At 38.7% G+C, this 14460-nt stretch overlaps 1 protein-coding gene across 2 annotated transcripts in view; it reads right to left on the bottom strand.

The window, feature by feature from the left end:
• Positions 1-3931: 3931 nt before the first annotated feature.
• Positions 3932-14460, bottom strand: part of phf14 (PHD finger protein 14) — an 87871-nt gene continuing 77342 nt past the window's right edge. For both annotated transcript variants that reach the window (XM_026347517.1, XM_026347518.1), the window contains exon 18: positions 3932-4708. In XM_026347517.1, the coding sequence (XP_026203302.1) occupies positions 4622-4708 (87 nt within the window). In that variant the 3' untranslated portion in view covers positions 3932-4621. The remainder of the gene's footprint in view (positions 4709-14460) is intronic.

Here is a 14460-nt window from a genome sequence, read left to right as displayed (position 1 = left end):
AACCCCACAGTAAGTGGGTTGACTCACGGTTCCTCTGATTCTTCACCACAAATTGAAGTTTTCCTGGACAAGGCGTAAATGTCAAATAATTAAAATACTTTGGTCTTGAATAACTCGATAGACAAATGAAAGACCACTCTACAATAAGGAGAATAGAAGCAGAGGCTATTTTAAGACCCTAGGTCAATTTTGGTTGAAATTTGGCAATTATGGCAACATGTTTTATACAGTTCCTATAAGAAAGTCATGGTCAATATAAGTTGGTGACTGATTTTCAGAAAAATACCTCATTAATGTCAAAGCGAAAACAGGTTTCTACAAATTACAAAATATGTAAGATGAAATGTTTGCATTAATATTCACCGCCTTTATGAATGAATGAATTACCTAATCCAACAGAGGTCCAGATATTTGGTGCTATTAGTCAAATAATTAGTGAAATGGGGATCACAGTGAAGTGAATGTGTCTTAAGTCATTGCAGTATCAAGACACTTTTGTCTGGAATTATAACTCATGTTAAATCACAATTTGAGTTCACCAATAGGCATGTGAAAGACTCCATGTTCCAGTGGAAGAGGATTCTTTGGTCTGATGAGACCAAAATGGTGCTTTTTGTCCATCAGACAAGACGCTATGTTTGGCGCAAACCAAACACTGCATATCACCACAGACACACCATCCCCACTATGAAACACGGTGGTGGAAGCATCATCCTGTGGGGATGCTTCTTGGCAGCCGGCCCTGGAAGGCTTGTTAATGTAGAGGGTTAGATGAATGAGGCAAAATATAGGAAAATCCTGGAGGACAATCTTATTCAGTCTGCAAGACATCTACAGCTTGGCAGAAGATTTGTTTTCCAGCAAGACAATGACCCGAAGCAAACAGAGAAAGCTACACAGAAATGGTTTACAGACAACAAGGTGAATGTTACATTGGTGACTCATACATTTTATAGGCACTCTATGCATTCCCAACCACAGGTACTGTGCTGTCCTCACAACAAATGTACTATGTGTAGCTAGACAGCCAGCTAACAAATAATAGAAGGCTCCATACAAGACTGGCTTTTCTTGTCTTTGCTGGAGTTCCTTATCTCATTCGTATCATCTCTACATTTATGTTACATTTTCCTTTTCTTTTTTGTAACTGAAAGAAACAGGAAAAAACTAAATTAACAAAACACAAATAACATTACACATTTCGTGTGTTAAGCTCAATACCTTGTCTTGAATAAAGCTAATCTCGATAACATGCACACAGTATTTTATCACGTCTTCTAATGCCCACAAACATGTTCATACCCACAAGGACAAATATTTCCCAAGGCACAAACATAAAGGGCACATTCAGCATATACATGAACTATGTTCCTTTCTTTTCACAGTGAAAACTAGCCTACTTTACCGACGGAGAAAATATGTCAAAGAATGGACATGGAAGTGTGCTCACTCTGCAACTAACTATCTTCCCTATGATCACTTGAAGTACAGAACTCTCACTCTGACTATTTTTTAGAACCAATACTTTTTTAACTGCCTATGTCACAGACTTACTCTTATTTATTTATCACTTATGAATTATTTCATCAAAATATTATTTTTTTTTACCCTAAAGGCATTACAGGTACTAGGGAAAACAGTACTGTAATATTTTAAATTGCTATTCCAAAATTGTTTTAGACAAAAATCAAAAAACAAAAATACAAACTGAAATTGAACTTTAGATTAGTACACAGCAGCCAGAAACACTGTATATGATTAACAATGGTGATTGTCAAACGTTTTACTATGCACAGAGGCAAGTAAAAGATTTCTCTCTACTAATAGAAATTAAATGACACTGATGTGTCTTAACAAACCATATAAATTGTATGGATCATATGACTACCATTAGTCCAGTGGAGATCCTGTTGTGACAGAGTTACTGATGTAACAGTGTGTGCAAAAAGGATACTAATACTGCACAACAGAGATGAGACATGAAAAGGAATTAAAAGGTTTCAGATAGATACTAAATCACAATTGAATGTGTATTAAAGTCTTACAGCTAATACTAGATGGGAATTTGCAACATAGACACAGAAAGTGACTGAAACAGTTGTGACTGTTAGAGCCAGATGTGTCTGCAGTACAGTTGCAGCATCAGCAACATGGACTATGTGTGTTCTGTGATCATGAGTATATAACACAGATGTGAAGACATGACAACACAAGCGTTTCCTTTGTTGCTGTGAGAGCTGGTTGTTAAGCACTGCTCCCACGTATTATTCTCATCATCAGGAGCTGTTTAGTATGCTGCGAGTGTAAATGGAAGATTGGCGGGGCACTGGGTGGCAGAGCGGGCCACTCTATCATTAATGTGCCCATCGCTGTTATCATACGCCTAATGACATCGCTCTCAGATGGCATGCTGGGAGCTCGACCGCGGGGAGCCCGGCTCAAACGTCTGCAGGCACCAGTGCCCCCCATCATCAATTCTACATGTCTGTTCACCAAAATCTGAGGCCTCCACATAATGTCTTTCACGGTTCAGCAGTCTAACAGGGCTTCCCTCCTGCCTGGCCTCGAAATGGGCAAATTAATAGTTCCTTTGAAACAAATTGGAATTACACCCCTCGATGCCTTAATGTCAGAATGCAAAAGCGTTGACGTCCCAGGTCTGACTGCTGATGGAATATGAAGTTCTGAGAAACACACTGGAGGGGAGGACAGTGCAAGGGGGTGTAAAGATATCCCAAAACCTCCTGCAAACACACATATTTCTGCCGCTCTGCTCAGCATGGATCTGTACAGTAATGTGCAGTCTATGTGAATAGAAGGCTGGAAGTGTTTAATTTTCAGAATTAAGAGGGAAACCCTTCAGCCTGGGAGCCTGAGTAATTTCATGACACCATATCCAGTAGTCACTCCAGATCACTGTTTTGAATAGTCTTCCTTTGCAGGCTATGACCTGTTTTTGATACTCTATGTAGACATCTTGAGATGCCTGTCAACTGTAGTACTATACTATTCCGTTCATAAGAAGTTCATAATCCTTAAGAACCTTTTGACTACTGTTACACTGTGAATTGAAATTTCCTGGTAGTTGCTAACTTATTTCAGAAGGTACATGATTAGCTAGGGCACAGGAGTGGCAGGAAGCCAGTGATTGATGAGCCAAAAGCATTTACCCAGAATATATTTCCTTTTTAAGAGATGGTCAAACCAGTGTAAATTTAATATTTAATACCAAGCAACCACCAATGTACATCAGTAGTATAACTCAAAGAGGCAAACAGCAAAGAGTTTTGCTCTTTGAGCTTTGACACACAAGACCAACAGCAAACTGACTGACTGAGATTTACATTATTAACATTTGATAGATAGATATATAATGACTAATTACCGTGTATTATTATGGATTAATTATGGAGGAAAAAGTTAAACATTTCCCTCTGAAATGTTGCACAGTAGAAGCAGAAAGCTGCATAAAATGTAACTTAGTTACAGACGACTTGGTTAGGTTTAGTAAGACAATTATGGGTATGGGTTGACATAAATGTCTCTTTGACATTACACAACCATAACGGCTACAATAAACGTTTCAAAGAAAATGAATCTAACCATCAAATCAACTTTAAATTACCTTATTAAAAATGTACTCAAATGTTATTTTGAGTGAATTATTTAGAATGTAGTACATGTAGGAGTTCATTTTTAGCTAGTTAGACTGTGAAGACTTCAGTTACTTCTCTATGGCTTCAATTAATTATCCGTTGCTAAACAAGTGAGTGATGATTCCCACTGAGCTTAAAGACCCAGTCTGCACCACTGAATACAACAGGTCAAGTTTCCATCTGGCTGAGAAACTGAAAAAAGAGCCCAAAACAAATTCTACTTTACAAAGTGTGTACATGCAATTTCAGAAAAGACACATTTCCTAAACGTGGAAGATTTTATTATAAATCCAAAGACAAAATATATTGGTATGTAGCACTTATATAAGCTGAAAATCAGAGATTAATTTTCCTGAACATCAAAACAAAACTCAATACTTTACATAAGTGTAAACAGGTAAATGAGAAAATAAGTAGATATTTAATATGGGAGAAGTAAGAAGATTTGCAGAAAATATAAAAGTGAAATGCAATAAAAGGAGGGGAGAGCACATTGTTGCTGCTGTCAGAGTGGTGTGAGCGTGTGGCTCACTGTGGCTCATGGAGAAAAGCTCAGGCCCACTCTGCTAGCTTTGTCTTGTAAACAGGACACTGAGAATACTCTGTGTGTACACACTGTCTGCTGATCACCATAAAAATAGATTACATGGAAAGTGTCATTAATACATCAGATGGCTGGGAGCTAACAGTCAGACACATAGCTCTACTGTCAAAGAAGCACTGTGGATAGTTAATGTTCGGTGTCATGAAGATGTCTGAAATCTGTCAGTCTGTCAAGCCCTGTCCATAAAAAGTACAAAGTCTACCCTTGGATCTAAAGGTATCATTTAAATTGTGTTTTCTAAAAGACATCTAGTGGCTAAACTAGAATGGAAGCTATCTGCTGGCGGCCTACAAACTTTGGGAGGCTAGTAGAAAGTTACATGTGCTGAAGAGAGCAGTAGTGCTTATGTCCTCAGACAGGTTCAGTTGGGGATCTCCTGCTCTGCTGTTTCCTCCTTAACATTATTATCTTCCTCCTGCTGCTCCTCCTGCTGCTCCTCCTCTTCCTCCTGCAAACACAGAACACGTCACACTGTCTTTTATCACACAAAGCAGTCTGAAACACACGGCTCTCACTTACTAATGATGCATCAGTTGGCATCACCAATGAACAGCGACTTAGTAGAATTCATGGCTTGTCTCCACTAAGTCACGTTTGGTAGTTGTATTAATCATGTGCCATTTTGTTCTCAACTAATTTCCAGTTTTCTTGTACCTCGAAATTTCTCATTCGTACTCTCTAAAGTACGAACGAAGTTCACGAGTGGTGCCATAAACAGTAAGACTGACTTTCTGCACATGGGGAAACACTATGAACTTAGAGGTTAAATATGATACAGCAATTTAATAAAAACACTTTAGTATACATCTGTATGCCTGTAGATTTCATTACTTTAAAAAGAGACCACTTCACATTGTGTTTCATTACAGTCAGGCTGATGATCATGGGTCATGCTAAATGTCTACATCAAACTGGGCCTTTTTTCATGGAAAAACAACTTTGCATTGACGTTATAAGGAATAAACTCACTTCTAAATGTGTTGGTTTTAAAAAACAACATATACATATTCTACTACAGTAAAATGTATCACAGCAAAATCACAAGGGACAAGATTAGTAAAACAGACAAAGTGAAAGTGACAGTGGTGATTAAACATCTGTGACAGATACAATCATCATCCCCGCAGAGGTTAATAAATAAGTCTTCACACCAGGATGTGTGATTACCAGGTTAGGATCTACACCTCAACCTGGTGCTTGGAACATCTCCTCAGTCCACATTCCTGCAGCTGGCTGAGGGTAATTAGTGAAGACAGGCTTCATCTGTAGTCTTTGTTTATTCAGTGAAATAAACAGATGGTATTTCTTAAATAGTGTAAACACTTCCTGAGCTTAGCACAATCTCTTGTAGGAAAAGTTAGGACTTCAAAAGACTGAAAACAACTTACAAATATTAATATAGTAAAAAGAAATGTTTTTCAACCTTAATGGTCAATCAGCCACACACACACACACACACACACACACACACACACACTTTTACACTTGCTGTGTGCTGACTAAATAGAAGAATTAGATGGTGCTAACACAGGCTTAGAAGACATCTTACTAATTTAACACTCTTAGGCAGCACAACACATTGCATCTTTAGTTTTGTCCTGGTTGTTCGTAAGTATTACGCCTACCATCCCCTGTTGTCTTAGTTTTAGCTTGTTTCACTGCTAACAAGCTAAAACTGAACAAGTAGTAACAAAGCAACTAACAAAGTACATCTGGAGTTGGATTTATTAGGTTAGCAGGTGAAACCTAATAAACATGGTTTTGGATAAACTAAAAGGGTCTTGCTCTTATTTATTTATATGCCCATTAAACTTTTAATGTATTTTATAAAAAACAAATAAAAGTTGCCCATTCCTATTAGTGATTCTTAATGTTAAGTGATGTTATGATGACAGACAGACACATTTTAGTCAAATGACTTCTCAAGTTACAGTACATTGGTTTTCATCATGACAAGTCATAACTAAATTCTTAATGAAGCGCCATGACATCTGCAACACAGCACTCTTTTCTGATGCATTACATATATTTTATGATACATCGTGAAGGTAAAGACAGATACACTGAGCTTAGTAGCGGGTGTTACGGACCTAACGTACATACATTTTCACTTGAAATATAATCTATATTGTAAACCACCATTTGATAATGCAAGTGCCAGATGGGCCAGGATGAAGATGAACTGTTGTATTTTCCACATTCCAGTGCAAATAAATGAGAGTGGAGAGTGTGTAGAGCTACAGTATTTGCAGCAGTTGTTAAGGCATGAGTAGAAACAGTGCATTAAGGTTAGGGTTAATGTGAGGAACAGCTCATACATCATCTGTTTGCTCATAGAAACCTTGTCAGAGCTTCTAGAGCAGTCTCCATATGCTGTCTCTCCTGAAGAAATATGAGCTACTTTTTCCTGAACTCTGGATTTGTTCTAGTGCTGGTCCATAGAACTGATATAAATCTGGCTGCGGGGTGACATCTCATGAACTCCGCCACCATATACTCACTTGCCATCCACCAAATCTCCCTGACAAGCCTGCCAATTTTCCAATTACCTGTGAGGCTATCAGTTACTGGCAGACCAGTCAGCTCTTAAATGGGAAACAAGAAGGGAGGAGGGACCATCCCATGCTAACTATCTCGTAAAGCCAGACATGTGCCTCCTTCTGCCACAATTCAGCATGTGTCCCTGGGAAGAGGGGTGACATCAGTCCTCCTAGCCTCTCAGGGCCTTCACAGGACTTCTCATTTTATTCTCCCTGTCCTGTCAATGCCTGAGGTAAAGATTTGAGCGCTCCACAGCTTCCCCATTCCTGGTATTATCCTGCTGTCTGTGTGCCTGCAGAGCTTCTTCTCCAGCCTGTGTAGAAGGGCAGCAGCAGAGAAAGACACAGCCCAGTCCCCATCTGTTTTTGCGTTTCTTAGAATATCAGTAAAATGCCTTGCTCAAAGTGATACTACATCTGAAGAATGACTTTCCTTAAGCTCACCGCTCATTTATCTGCTCTTACACTTAAATTACATAAATTACCTGTGAAGCGTGCAATTTCTGTCTGAAAGATAGAGGAGATGTACTGTTAATCATATCTGAAATGCACATATCACCTAGGGAGCTTATAGTGAGTTTTTAGTCAGGGGTGTATTTGCTGGAGAGCACGTCATACTGTCACATAGTCATTCTTTAAACTACCTCCTTCATGTGTTATAGCATTATTGAGCTGTACTGAAACATTCTACACTGCAATTGATAGATGATCTCAACCTTTTAGAGAATAGCTGCAATATTTATGTATCCAGTCCATTCAGTACTGGGTTAATTTTGAAACATGAATTTAGTTATAGTTTTAGGTTATTCACTCAATTTAATTTAATACAGTTCAAAATCGTTAGTCATTGTTAGTTGTCCCCTAGGGGCAATCCTAGGAAGTAAAGCAGTTTACACCAAATAACAGCAAGCCATACATTTTGCTGTTGTTATTCTGTGTAAACACTGGATATCCAAAGGTACAAGACAAGATTTAAGTGAAGTGAAGTGGTTAACTTGTTTGTCAAAAAGCTTGTTTGGTCTGGCTGAGTACAACTCTGTTTTTTCCACCTTAGTGCAGTAAGTTTATCTGGGCTGCTCAGAAAACAACACTCACAGACCAACACAAAAGCAAAATTAACTTTAAAGCTTCAAATGTTTAGTTCATTTAAACTGATCCAAATCAGTGGAGCACCTGTTCCCCCATTTCCCCCGTTTCCTTTTACACAAGAATAGTTTTTGTACGTATTGGGTGAATGGATCTAGGACAAGAATATGAACGTAAACACAGGAAGAATATCCTGTTATGTGCTGGGGGATATTACTGTGTGTGAGAAATTGATGTGCAACACTCAATAACTGCACAGTTGGCTTTTAAAAGCTGGATCACATTCTCAAAAAACAAACTAACTAACAAAATACATTCCATTCAGTCTGTTAATTTAGCATTTCACTAAGACTACATCCAGTAAAGGGTCTTGTTGAGGTTGTCTTGGTCTTCAGGCCTGTCCAAATGAATTGAATTAATTTTGACAAAAATTATTAATGATAATGATTAATTATCTTAAGTCATGTTTTAGCAATTAGATTTTTATTAGCTTTACCACAAAAACAAATTATATTTAGTCTAGTTATTGTTAGTGATAGTTAATTCTCATCCCCTTAAAGCGAAACAGGAAGACAAGTATTTGAAAGTGGTACTACAGTCCAAATTACAAGTCCAAGTACTGGAGAGTGTTGTTTCCCCACACCCCTCCTCCAAAGACAGACGTTTATGCAAGTTACCAGGTAGAGAACGCTGCACGTGCACAGAGTTGCTGCTAAAAAGTTTTTGTTGTGTCACAGTTATGAACCACCTCATGTCTTTGTTATATTATTCTGTTATTCTGTTCATTGATGCATGGCTGGTTATACGTATGAATGACTAGTTGAACACAGTATGTTAACTCGCTGAGCTACAGTGGCAAGAAAAAGTATGTGAACCCTTTGAGGTTACGCGGAGTTTTGCATGAATTGGTCATAAAATATGCTCCGATCTTCATCTAACTCACAACAATAGAAAAACACAGTCTGCTGAAAATAATAGTACACAAACATTATATGTTTTCATGTTTTTATTGAACGTAACATGTAAAAATAGTAAAAAAAGTATGTGAACCTTTGGACTTAATAACTGGTCCAAACCCTTCTTTGGCAGCAATAACCTCAACCAAACGTTTCCTGTAGTTGCAGATCAGACCTGCACAATGATCTGGAGTCATTTTGGACCACTCCTCTTCACAAAACTGTTTCAGTGTAGCAATATTCTTGGGATGTCTGGTGTGAATGACTCTCCTAAGGTCATGTCACAGCATTTCAATCAGGTTGAGGTCAGGACTGTGACTGGGCCACTCCAGAAGGTGTATTTTGTTCTGTTGAAGCTATTCTTTTGTTGAATTACTTGTATGCTTTGGATCATTGTCCTGTTGCATCAACCATCCTCTGTGGAGCTTCAGTTGGTGACAGATGGTCTTACGCTTTCCTGCAAAATGTCTTGATAAACTCTGGAATTAACTTTTCCATCAATGACAACAATCCGTCCAGGCCCTGAGGCAGCAAAGCAGCCCCAAACCATGATGCTCCCTCCACCATGTTTTACAGTGGGGATGAGGTTTTGATGTTGGTGTGCTGTGCCTTTTTTTCTCCACACATAGTGTTGTGTGTTTTTTCCAAACAACTCAATTTTGGTTTCATCTGTCCACAGAATATTTTGCCAGTAGTGCTGTGGAACATCCAGGTGCTCTTTTGAAACTTCAAACATGCTGCAATATTTTTTTTTTGGACAGCAATGGCTTCCTCCGTGGTGTCCTCCCATGTACTCCATTCTTGTTTGATGTTTTCCTTATTGTAGACGTGTCAACAAAAATGTTAACGTGTGCCAGAGATTTCTGTAAGTCTTTAGCTGACACTCTAGGATTCTTCTTTACCTCAGTCATCATTCTGCACTGTGCTCTTACAGTCATCTTTACAGGACAACCACACCTAGGGAGACTAGCAACAGTGCTGCAACAGTTTTTGTATTGTTGTGACTTAGATGGAGATCGGAGAACATTTTTTGACAAATTCATTCAAAACTCCACGTAATCCCAATGGGTGCACATACTTTTTCTTGCCACTGTAATTTAGACATTTGCAGTGTTTGTTGTTTGTGGATCTTTTATTACCTGTCAGTGTTATCTTAAGGCATGGCTGTCTGTAAGAGCCACAGCTAAAGCTAAGCCTATGTAACCGATAGCATTTAACATTGCACTGCTAACTAGCACTAGTTATCAGCTGTGTGATGAGAAGAGAACAGAAGAATACCCCCCCCAAACCGTCACAACACACACACACACACACACACACACACACACACACAGCCTTACGTCTTTCTCTGGATCAGAGGCTTTATAGCTGCACTTCAAACATCTTACAAATTTTAAAACTAGAAAACAAACAATTTACTTAAATGGGATTGTTGGGTATATATATATATATATATTATAGTATAATTAGTACAACTATTTACTATTTAGTATAGTAAATACATATGTTACATAGTGGTCCTTTAAATATACTCCATACATATGGTCTTTATTATGACAGAATATTCATATATTATATATATTATTCATTGTGCTTTTGACAAAGAAATTAACACTGATCCACTGGCTTCTTGGCTACTTGGGGACATCAAAACGGCATTTAAATGCATCACATTGCTACAAATTAAGGCATTAGAGAGTTAATATGGCAAATGTGTTTGCAAGCAATCACCTATTTAGATGCCCAGTAGATAAATTTAATTCAATTCAATTCAATTCAGTTCAATGTTATTTGTATAGTGCCAAATAACAACAGTAGTCATCTTAAGGCACTTTACAGTGTTTATGGTTTAAAGTATAATTGTATAAAAAATGATACAGAAAATCCAACAATCCCATTTAAGTAAATGATTTGTATTCTAGTTGTACAATTTGTAAGATGTTTGAAGTGCAGCTAAAGCCTCTGATCCAGAGAAAGACGTAAGGCTGTGTGTGTGTGTGTGTGTGTGTGTGTGTGTGTGTTGTGGCCGTTTGGGGGGGGGGGGGGGTAGTATTCTTCTGTTCTCTTACTGTGGACTACAGAGGCTGAGGTATGCTGTGTTTTGCATCAGTGGCCCCCGCAAGAGACATTTGCTTTGTGGAAAGCGGAAAGGCAGACGCTCCCCCTCTGACTGACCAGCAGGAGCTGATGGGCTCTGGCATTGTGGGATATCTCCATCAATTCCCTCTGGGGAGACAAGGGAGAGGAGAGAGGAGGAGAGTGGGTTTGTTTCCCCCACTTACTTTTCAATGGCTGGCAGGCCCTCTGGCACTAACATATACATATATGATAATGAAATGCCACATTTTTCATTCGAGTGGAGGTCTGCATTTTAAAGGGCAGGAGCAGAGCGTCTTGTCTGCCATGTGATGTAGAGAAAGAGGAGAGCGTAGGCTGAGCCCTAGGTGGCAACAAAGACCAATCCAGCTTTAAAGCTGCCTCAGCCTCTCATCCCTGCTGCTTACACCAGTAATAGTTACCTCTGAATGTGATCACATACGTACGGCACACACACACACACACACACACACACACACACACACACACACACACACACGCACACACACACACACACACACACACGCACACACACACACACACACACACACACACACACACACACACACACACACACACACACACACACACACACACAGAAAAATGGCTGCCAGCTACACATTCTGTTTACTCAAACCTAAAAATTCTACTGCAAAGTTAATTAATTAATAAGCATTGTCTTTCTTTATCAAGTCGATATAGTCCTCAAAAGAATTAGCAGTCAATTCCTCGAAAGATTATGCTTATTAACAAAGAATCATTATACTTAGTCATTTTCTTATTTGTTGGTGTATATACAAGTCTGCAAACTAGTTTATTTACTATAAAAGCCTGTACTATGTGTCACTATGGGGACTGTAGAGCAAACATTTTCTATCTTCTATTCTATCATTCAAATTAAATCGCATGTGGCCCCATCAGAACAGATTCAATTAAAATAATTTAAACATTTTTCCTCTAAAATAATTAGGACTTTAATCAAATGTGCAAAAGACAAGACATTTGGCAGATAGAAGCACATTGTGATGCGTGCGTGTGCATGTGTGTGTGACTGTGTGTGTTTCACTGCCTCTATTTGTGCACATCTTGTTGCCATTCAAGAGATGACACAATTGCAGTGGGTCATAAACAGCGGCTTCATTAGCCTGTTCAGGCAGTGCGTTACTCGCTACATTTAACCACCTCTGCCCTCGGTGCTTCTTCTATATATCTGCTCCTCAGCACCCACAAACCAGTAGCCAGAGAGCACAATTAAATTTCATGACTGCACATATTTGCAATTCCCATTTCATTTATTACAAAGGGCATTCTTTGATGTGCAATTTTTTTCCATTTTAGTGAGGCATGACTGATACAGAGGTGAACTTACCAGATGACGCCTAATTTAATCAGAGGTGTAATGCACAAGCAGGTTTTTCTTTTATCACCTTGTCAGATAACTACAGGTGCCTCCAAGTATAGAATATTCTTCCTCTTTCTTTCCAAACCATTTAAAGCATTTAGAACAAAGAGAATCATAAGCAGGTGTGAGAACACACAACATATCAGGGAAAAGGTCAAAATGTAAATGGATATATTTGTTGTACATAGAATATTTAATGCAGGCTCCCCCAGAACTTAATCTATACGAGCACCCTAATACAAATGACAAGACCTTGCATGTCTGGGATCTTTCCATCACCGTATAAGGTGATAAGGCAAAACCCTGTACTGTTTCTACACTGCTCACTCACTTCACTGGGCTGTTCCATACTTGTGAAATATGTGAAACATGACATCCATTTTCTTGGCATGTGAAAAGCATGAGCAGATAATACATCTGATTGCAATGCAAGAAATCATTTCAGGCTCAGCAACTTCCAGGTCTTTAGCCTGTCTCTGGTGGCTAACTAGCTTTGTCTAAAATATGAATATAAATAAAAATATTTTGAAACTTAACATTTCTTATCTCATATCTTAAAGACCTCATAGTTATTAGACTGCAGGTTTCCAAATGTAGAATGGGAGGCGGAGCCTTTAGCTATCAAGCTCCTCTCCTGTGGAACCAGATCAACTGATACACTGAGCTCTCTCCTCTCTCCTATATCCATTCAAATGCTACCATTGCATGTCATAAACTGTCTTTTCTCTATTCTGTAGTTGTGTTTCCTTCTCTGTATTTTTCTGCAGGTATCCGTGGCCCTGGATATGTATATCTGACCCTGCCTAATGTTTTTGCTGCTTGTTGTTGTTTTTATTGCCTGCTGTTCTTTTCTCTCTCCTCTTTCCACTCACCCCAACTGGTCGAGGCAGATGGCCGCCCACCCTGAGCCTGGTTCTGCTGGAAGTTTCTTCCTTTAAAGTGAGTTTTTTTCTCCTAGTGCTTGCTCTGGTCTTAAGGTCTTAAACCTTACACTGTAAAGTGCCTTGAGAGGACTTCTGTTAAGAATTGGCGCTACACAAATAAAATTGATTTGAATTTAATTCAATGAAGAAAACTTTCCTATAGTCAAGCAGCTTTATATGGCAATTTTAGGAGTGTTCATTTGGTAATGATCACATTTCATGAATCACAACTCCTTATAACCCTGTGATATTCGTTTGGAGAAGCAAGGGAGTGGACAGAAATAATGTTGACAAGAATACAAGAATGTTCATGCATAAAGCCAAATAGACTGTATGTGAATATCAGAGGTTGTTTAACGTAAGTTGAGGATAAATATAGTAAGTAATAAAAAATTACACTATACTCAACTGTATTGGATTAAAAAACACATGCTTAACTGAAGTTTAGTATGTAAATCTATGAAAGGGGATGTTTTATGTTAGCATACTTTCTGCTGACACAGCAAGAGCTATGAACCTTTGAGCATGTTATTTATCAAATGTTGGAAATGTGGCTGCTCAGTGTAAACAACTGTTTAAGGGCATAAAATACTGAGGGGGTTCAAAAACTGGCTTATTGTACACTCTACTCTGCTAAGATGGTTATTAGAATGGAGCAAGATCCAGAGAAATGCAGTGATGGGCCACTGGGAATCCCCACAGCAATCACGCATTTCTGTTTACTCCACAAATTGGCCCCTGAGAGGGGCATAGGCGTCTGTAGTGCCCTAGTTAAAGTGATTGAGGTGACTCCTAGCCATTGATTTTTCCTACGTCTTTGGTGTCCCGCCTGACCACCCTTGACCACGTCCTGTGCTCCCTGCAGGCTAGTTTAGCTGCCTCTGCTTGCCTTTAAATCACATTAAACTGCAGTTAAACTTTGGTCATGTCTAAAAGACAGCCATCATTGATGGCTTGATTATGCTTTAAGCACGTTATACGCTTGAGCAAAAGCCTGGACTGTTGGGCTTATTGATCACACACTCCTCACTGCAATAAAATTACACTTAAATACTATACAGATAAGACAAAGTTAAGAGCAACACATTCAAATCACACATTCAGATTTATTTTCATTCCTTAAATGCAAAAATAATACGGATTAAAATGCCACAATGTGGAAAATGCCTCATTGAGAAAATAAAAACAGGTGAAAG

Source organism: Anabas testudineus, chromosome 11 (genome assembly GCF_900324465.2).
Source record: "Anabas testudineus chromosome 11, fAnaTes1.2, whole genome shotgun sequence".
In the NCBI taxonomy this organism is placed as follows: domain Eukaryota; kingdom Metazoa; phylum Chordata; class Actinopteri; order Anabantiformes; family Anabantidae; genus Anabas; species Anabas testudineus.
The sequence above is the reverse complement of the archived record's forward strand: the minus strand, read 5'-3'. Positions and strand labels throughout refer to the sequence as shown.